The 7,488-nt window shown below is 59.7% G+C and overlaps 2 protein-coding genes across 3 annotated transcripts in view; one reads left to right on the plus strand and one right to left on the minus strand.

Annotated features, from left to right (window-relative positions):
* CLCN2 (chloride voltage-gated channel 2) overlaps window positions 1-6,324 on the minus strand; it is a 14,379-nt gene extending 8,055 nt beyond the window's left edge. For both annotated transcript variants that reach the window (XR_003006206.1, XM_024767217.1), the window contains exons 1-13: window positions 6,155-6,324; window positions 3,748-3,904; window positions 3,469-3,600; window positions 2,997-3,125; window positions 2,777-2,910; window positions 2,594-2,671; window positions 2,426-2,504; window positions 2,198-2,323; window positions 2,016-2,100; window positions 1,824-1,925; window positions 870-954; window positions 577-732; window positions 123-192 (exon numbers count right to left, since the gene is read on the minus strand). Coding sequence is in view for 1 of the 2 variants with exons in the window: in XM_024767217.1 (XP_024622985.1) it covers window positions 123-192; window positions 577-732; window positions 870-954; window positions 1,824-1,925; window positions 2,016-2,100; window positions 2,198-2,323; window positions 2,426-2,504; window positions 2,594-2,671; window positions 2,777-2,910; window positions 2,997-3,125; window positions 3,469-3,600; window positions 3,748-3,904; window positions 6,155-6,229 (1,408 nt within the window). In the remaining variant the exon portion in view is untranslated. The remainder of the gene's footprint in view (window positions 1-122; window positions 193-576; window positions 733-869; window positions 955-1,823; window positions 1,926-2,015; window positions 2,101-2,197; window positions 2,324-2,425; window positions 2,505-2,593; window positions 2,672-2,776; window positions 2,911-2,996; window positions 3,126-3,468; window positions 3,601-3,747; window positions 3,905-6,154) is intronic.
* Window positions 6,325-6,696: 372 nt separating this feature from the next.
* POLR2H (RNA polymerase II, I and III subunit H) overlaps window positions 6,697-7,488 on the plus strand; it is a 5,187-nt gene continuing 4,395 nt past the window's right edge. Inside the window, exon 1 of the mRNA XM_024767118.1 lies at window positions 6,697-6,830. The gene's annotated coding sequence lies outside the window, so the exon portion shown is untranslated. The remainder of the gene's footprint in view (window positions 6,831-7,488) is intronic.

Consider the following 7,488-nt stretch of genomic DNA (forward strand, 5'->3'; position numbering starts at 1 on the left):
AGTGCCCTGCGGGGGCGGGGGCGGGGGCAGGTACTGGACCAAAACCCGCTCCCAGGCAGACAGGGGACAGCCAGGGGGCAGCCAGAGGGTGCAGGCTGGGAGAACCGCAGCTGAGGACTCACCAATAACAAAGACAGGCATGAAGGCCCCGCAGGGCACTGGGATGGTGGTGGCCAGTGCAGACATCCAGAACTGCAGGCAGGAGGTCGTTCAAACAGGTAGAGACACCTCCAGGCCCCAGGCAGCTGCCAGCTCCACCCCAGAAGCCTACCTTGCTTATCAGTCAGGCACAAACTTCCCAGCTATCTTGGAATCCCCCAGAGGTGAAGGAAAGGAGGACTCAGGCACCAGGTGGCTTGGGTTCAAATCCTCACCCTGCCATCTAGCTGTGTGACTTTGGGCCAGTTACTTAACCTCTTTGTGCCTCGACTTCCCATCTTTAAAACAGGGGTACTAATAGTACCTTTCTCACAGCATTGTGGTGAGGCTTAAAGGAGTTAACATACGGAAAGCGCTTAGAACAGTGCCCCACACCTAGTAAGTTTATGTTGGCTATACATATGTAAGGAGCCCCACCTTCATGAGAATGAAGATGACCAGGGTAAGGAAGACGTTGGCGCGTGGTGGGTTCCAGGCCTGTGAGGTTCCGGGTGGCTCAAGCTCCTCCATCAGGCCCTGGCGGACCCACGTCCGGTTGTCAAACAGGGTGACCAGTGTCTCTTTCTGTGAGAGCTGTATGTGAACAGGGTGCCTCAGGCTGGGGGACAGACAGGATGAAGGAAAGGGGCCCACAGGAGAGCAGGGACTGTTGGCTTTAGAAGGGATGCATCCCAAGAGAAAGTACAAGTTCCTGTTCTGCCTGGGGGTACCTGTCCGGCCATGAACTGTCCAAAGCCAGGGGGGAAGGTCAGAGTAGAGATGAGCAGGGTCACCAGAGCCGGGAAGAGCAGGCGTCTAGAGATGTAGATTTCATAGCATCAAATACTTACTACAGACTGATGATAGGCTTGGGTGCCCTCACATACCTCAGGGCTGAGGTCACAGCAGGGCCTTGGCTCTTACATAAAAGCACACAGTTCTGAAAGAAGGCCCCCTTTGCCATCCATGTTACCACGTCTCTGAGGGTGATGGCCATCCAGGGTTATAATGAACCCAAATGCCTTTCTGTTGGCTCCTGACTCCCTAAGTGGGTAGCACCAGCAGAAAATTCATCCCCCCAGCCCTCTTTGGACACCTCTAAGCCGTGACGCCTCCCCTCACGCTCAAGTTTCTTCTGCCTCTGTCTGTTTCTCTGAGGTGACTTAACAGGGAAGGTCACACAACATATACTCCAATAAAGAGGTTAAAAAAAAAAAAAAGAGTGAAGGTCAGTGTTGGGGGAAGCCGGGGTCACTCATGAAGTTGACCGAAGGTGCCAAAGGGAGCAGGTTCAGTTGGTTGCCCCTTCCCTGAAGGACGTCAGTCCCAACAGAAGTCATGTCTCAGGTCTCCCCACTCCCAATCCTCAGGGTCACAACTGAGAGAGCTGTGCTCCACGAGGGAAGAAATAAGACTCAAACATTCTCCAGGGAGCATTGCTATCTGGGCCAGGCCAAGAGCCTACAGGAAGCCTTAGCCTTTGATCCAAAATGCCCTCTGCCACTGACTAAAAATCCAAAAGAGACAATTTTCAGGTAATTTAAATAAAAGTCAAAACGTTCAGTCTGGAAAACACCACTGAGTGCCTGTTTTTGACTGGGCCACTATCTACCATCTCACCTGTCACCCCCCTTCCCCCAGGCCACGACCCTCACACAACCCTAAGTGCCCCAGAGTCAACTCACTTCTTCATGAGGAAACGGTTGATGGTCTTCTGCTTCCTCATCACCTGGACAATCTTCCGGTTCAGGTAGACAAAGAGCGCTCCCCCGAAGCCACTTGCAATACTGGAGAGGGAACAAGCACCTGGGTGAAAGGAGGTCTCCCCTCTCTTACCTCCTCCTCTCTGACCCACCTCAGCTCCCTCGGCTCCTCACCCAATGACAGCAAAGGCTGGCAGCTCCTGGAGGTCGAAGGGGAAGTCAAGCCGGAACCGGGTTTTGAAGAGAGCCGTAATGGTCTCTGAAGGGAAGCAGAGTAGCAGAGGGAGGTGGCTGTAGCCTCGGAGGTCCCCACCTGAGCCATTTCAGGGCTCCTCTCATGCCCCAGGTCCCCCCACCTTCATCACGGTTCCAGACTGCCAAGACCCGGAAGATGAAGGCACTGAAGGTGGCGGCAAAGAAGCCCCGCCAGTAGTTCCGCACAGCGAAGAAGGTAGAGGTGACCTCGATGCTGAAGAGCACACCTGCGGGGGCGGGGTGTGGGCAAGGAGAGCGCCCCTTGAGGCCTGGGCCTGGCCTATCGTCTCAGACCCAAGGGCAGGGCTGGGGCTGACCTGACTGCCCACCTCCAATGGGTGCCGCAAAGCAGCAGCCCACTCCCACGGCACAGGCGGCGGCCAGCATCTCTGTGTTCCGGGATTCGTTCTGGCGAGAGCGGTGGAAAGGGGAGTCGGCGTTAGTGTGGGCTCAGCAGCCCATCCCTCCCCTCTGCCTTCTCCCAAGGTCCCCCTTACCTCATAGATGCCCCCGAACAGGGAGAGGAACTTGCTGAGGAGAGCAGCACACATGCTTGCGATATGCACAAAAGGGCCCTGGGAGGTGGGGGCAGGTGGTGAGTGGGGAAGGGGCACACCCTGACCTTGGCCTGGCTTCTTCCTCCACTTGATGGACTCCTTTATTCCCTAACCTGCACTTACCTCTTTGCCGAGGGGCATCCCACTGCCGAGGGCACAGGTCAGCCCGATAACCTTAGCTATGAAGGTCTTGAGGGTGAGGTATTCCTTGAGCACCACTCCCCGCAAGATGGTCTTCATCTCGGGGATGCCGGACCCTGGAAAGGCACAATCCCAGGACAGTCATTTGATGTGCCGGTTTCAGGAGGTCCCATCTCTGCCCTCTCTTTCTCTTCTATTGTACCGACAGCCTGAGGAGCCAGGATCTGTGTGAATCCAGCAGAGAAAGTGATGAGGACGACGGGGTAGGTGACCCAGGCCAGATACTGGAGTAAGAGGTTAGTGTTCAAGCCCCGGGACATCCACTGCTGAGCTGTGGGGAGAGGATGTGCCATTGGAGCTCCGAAGCGCACACCCAGTCCCCGCCTGGCCACTGGACATACTGGTGTGACAAGGTGTCCCAGGGAATATCACACAGAGCACAGGCACAAGGGGTAGGGAGGGGGCTAGAGGGCATGCACGGAGACAAAGATCACTATAGGTAAGAGGGTCAGTTGGACAGGCATGGCAACAAGTTGTGGCCTATGGGAGTGGCAGTGATTATGCCTGAAGATGGGGCAGTCAGGCTGGCCGGGGGAAGTGGTCAATAGACAAGTGTGGCATAAAGGAGGCAGGTTGGTTCTCCCTAGCCCTTCCCCACCAGCCCTTGTCCTCACCCTGCAGGCAGGCAGCGATGGCATAGTCCATGGCCCAGCTGACCAGTGCCATGAGGAGCCCCAGCAGGACCAGGAAGATCCAGTCTTCACCAACCCTGGACACTAGGAACTTATGGCAGTGTACAGTACAGACTGGGAGCAGGGAAGGGAAGAAGGGGAGGCTGGCACCAAAGTGCTCCTACCCCTGTCCCCCCGCCCCGCCCCCCACAGGCAGCTCTAATGGTCTCGGACCCCCTCAGCACAGCACAGCCAAGTCCCCTGTCCCAACCCAGGTCTCACTACGGCATCGGGTGCAACGGCTCTGTCCGTATTCCAGAAGCTCTGGGGCAGCCCGAGGGGAAGGTGGACCCCTCCAGGGCTCGGGCCCTCCCAGACGGATCCGAGCAGCTTCCTCTTTGGCAAAGGCCCCAAGGTCCTGAGTATACCGGCCATACATCTGAGAAACAGGGAAGATGGGGGTCAGCAGACATGGGCCGAGTGGGGATGGAGGGAGGGCTCCTGGGGCCTCAACTCCCCTTCTCCCAGTCCCCACATTATATACCCCTTCTTGAACCCATATTTCCCACTTGGGCTTGGGGTGTGGGAACAATGCACACTGCAGATCGTGGGGGCTGTCCTGGCTGGAGTGATGGGGACAGCCACGGTACAGGGACACAGCTCTGGGGGTGGCAGAATAATTGGTCCCCTTCTCACAAGCCTGGGGAGGCACGGAGCACTAAGGAGGAGTGGGAGGGAAGGCCCCAGAGGAGGAAAAGATGGAAAAACCTACGGCAGTCTGCAAGTGGGAGGAGGGAAGGTCAGAGAATAGGGGATGGTCAAGGGCATATGGGTAACAATAAGGGCCTCATGGAACCGGGGGCAGCTGTGTTGGGCCTAGGAACAGGCGGGGCCCCAATCCTTATCACGTTCCTGCTGGGCCTCTGGCTTGGAACCGACTCAGCTGTCCCCTCCCACCCACCCTAATCCCCTTGTCCCCATTCTCCACACCTACCCCCCACCAGCCTGCCAGCCCAGCTGGGAGTGGAAAGCCTCTCTGGATGGGGAGAGAGTGCTTGGTGGCCTCAGCCCCATTCTGGAGCTGCCCTGAGACCAGTGGTGGGTTGGGGGATAGCAGAAGCAGATGGCTGGAGTGTGACCGTGAATGCTGGGGTGATGGGATCCGAGAGTGGCTGAGCAGTGGCTAGACCTGCCAAGCTGGGTGTGTGTTGGGGGGCAGGGAGGAGTAGATTCCGGCTGCCACCCGCAGAGCTTCGGGACACAAAGGGCTCCTGTTGGGCCTGGGGGGGGTGGGTGGAGGAAGGGAAAGAGAGAGAGAGAGGGAGAGAGGGAGAAAGAGAGCTCGAGCGCAGGAAAGGGACGAGAGTGAACCAGCGGGAGAAGAAAGAGGGGGAAAAGAGAGTCTAGGGGAAAGGGCAGAGAAGAGAGAGAAGGAAACCAGAGGGGAAGAAGGGAGGAGGAAAAGAGAGAGAGTAGAGCAATAAAGAGGCAGACAGCGCAGGAGGGGGAGGTGAGTGAGTGACAGAAAGACAAAGGGATCGGAAGGACAAGAGGGAGAGGCTGGAGCACAGAGTGCCAGGGAGAGAGCTTGACCCTGAGAACTCATTCCAGAGATAGAGACCGGGCGAAGGAGATGGAGAGGTAGCTGGTGCCTGGCTTGCTAGACCAGCGTCCCACGCAGATTGACAGACACATCCCACCCTGTGCAGAGGCTTACCCCCTACCCTTGCTCCACCCTCACCTTTGCCACCTCTCCCTGTCATCGTGTTTCATCCAGTCACTCTTTCTTGTAACTGGGCACCTCCTAGCCTCAGATACAGCCCGGGCCCCCTTCTCCTGGAGAAGTTCCTTCCCTGCCTCCTTCCTGGGCAAATTCTGGCCCATGCTGATAAAAAAGAGTTACAAGACCCACTCCCTTCCCTAGAGTTTGGGTCCCCCACCCCAGTGACACAAGCAGAAGCAAAAGGTTTCTCAAACACTAAGTTGCAGTGGTGGTTGTGAGTCGGCGCAGATCCCCAGGACCCCTGCTTCTAATGACACTGAGGGACAGCCCTGGGGTGGGGGTGGGGCTGGACACCCAGGGTCAGATGAGCAAAGGTCCCAACTCCTGCTTGACCCATCCTCCCGTAAGGCTCCTGTGCCCCAGGGTGGCAGGCCACATTTTTCCAGAGAATCCACTGAGGGGTTTCGGCTAGTGCTGGATTGCCAGCTCCCAGGGCTAAGGGCCGGAGCTGGGTTTGGGTCTGATCATCTTCCTAGCAGTGCCATGCACATAGTGGAGACAGAAGGAATGTCTCAGATGGTGGAGACTCAGTGCAGAAAGAGAAAGTTCAAGCATGTGAGTGGTGCTGGGAAGGGGTGGTAGGGTGCTGAGACTTGGACCCAAGTGGCAGTGGGGAGGAGCAAAGAAAACGTTGGTGGGGGGAGTAAAGGGAAGGACACCTGGAACAGGCACCTGAAGTCCTTGTCGTCTGCAGGCCCCCAGCCTCAGCCAGAAACCTGCATGCAGCGTTCCACCCTTTAGCACTCCAGGCTCTCAGGCCCTCGAGCCTCAGTTTCCCCAGCTCAGAGGGCTGGGGCGGGGTTAGGGTAGCCCCCCCCGCCCCCGTCCCCGTCCTCGCGCTTCCACGGGTAACCAGGAGCAGCGGTCCGGGAGCACACTCCTCAGGGCTCTGCTGGCTTCACTTACCAGGGTCTGCTCATACTGCAGCGCCCGTGGCTCCATCCCTTCCTCCGCCGCCGTCGCCCCCGCCGCCGCCGCCATCTCCGCTCACAGCCCTCTGGCCTCCCGCCGCGGCTCGGGCTTTGGCCCGGACTCGCCTCCCGGCCCGCAGAGCCCGCGCCCACACCCGTCCTGTCCCCGTAGCCTGGGCGGCCGAGTGCAGAGTGCGGCGGGCCCCAGGCGGGCGCCGCTGGCGCAGCCTCCCGCTCTCGTCCCCTCCTCGGCGGGCGGGCCGAGGGCGGTGCCCACCGTGCTGCTCCGCCCGCCGGCCCATCTAAGGGAGCCGGCCCAACGCGGCCGGGGTCCGCGTTGGGGCCGCCTCCCTGGCTCGGGAGGGGCGGCAGGGGGCGCCTGGAACGCGTGAGCCCGGACCCAGTCTCTGCCGAGGCGGGTGGTTGAGAGCGGCGCCCGGGCCAGGGCGGAGGCGGGTCCACTGGCACGTGGAGGGGCCGGGCGGGGGCTGTGGCTCTCCGCGCCCGGCCGGGAGGGGCGGGACTCGCCGGGGCTCTGTAGGGCCGGGGGCTGCCGAGCCGTCTAAGTCAGACTTTCAGGCCCAATCCCTCAGGAGCGGCGTCCTCTCTTGCTTCTTCGCTGGGGCCAAGGGCTCAGACCGGCCTGGCAGGGCCCCTCCACTCCGTCGGGGGTGAGAAACAAAGCTGGGGGGACTCGGAGGGGGACGCTAGGCCCAGAAGGGGAGTGCTTGGTACTGGGACCCTCGGTCTCTCTCATCCCCTTCCTTTCTCTTTGCCTTCTTCGCGGCTCCCCGAGGGTAGGTGCACTTGGAGCAACTTGGCCTTCGGCTTGTGCGGGGGTGGAGGTGGAGAGGGAACGGGAAGGGGTGAGGCCAGAGGGAAGGGAGGTCTAGGTGCCTGGGAGTCGGGCGTGAGGGGACAGAGGTCGCTTCTCCCTGGCAGGGCCCAAGGAGAAATCCGAGTAGCTGCTCACGTCTAGCCGCCAAGGGGGGACGGCCTGCTGGCGCTCTGCGCTCTGCGTTCTCTGTAAGGGTCCGAAGAAGGATAGAGCAGTGGGTGGGGTGAGCACAGGTGGATGGGCAGTGTCAGAGATAGTGTGAGGGGGAAGGGCCAGTGTCCAGGAAACAGGCAGTGTGCCGGAGGAGGCAGCACCAGGGTGAAGGGGCACGTGGGAGCAGCGGGTGTTCCCAGGAGGGAGCAGTGTCCAGGAAGGGGGAAGTGTGACAGCCGGCACCCTAGAGGAAGGGGCAATGTAAAGGAAGAGGTGGTATCTGTAGGAGAGGATTGTGTCAGGATGAAGGAGCACATAGGAGAGCTTGTCCAGGAGAG

The sequence above is a fragment of the Neophocaena asiaeorientalis genome, unplaced genomic scaffold, assembly GCF_003031525.2.
Source record: "Neophocaena asiaeorientalis asiaeorientalis breed wild unplaced genomic scaffold, Neophocaena_asiaeorientalis_V1.1 scaffold225, whole genome shotgun sequence".
Lineage (NCBI taxonomy): Eukaryota > Metazoa > Chordata > Mammalia > Artiodactyla > Phocoenidae > Neophocaena > Neophocaena asiaeorientalis.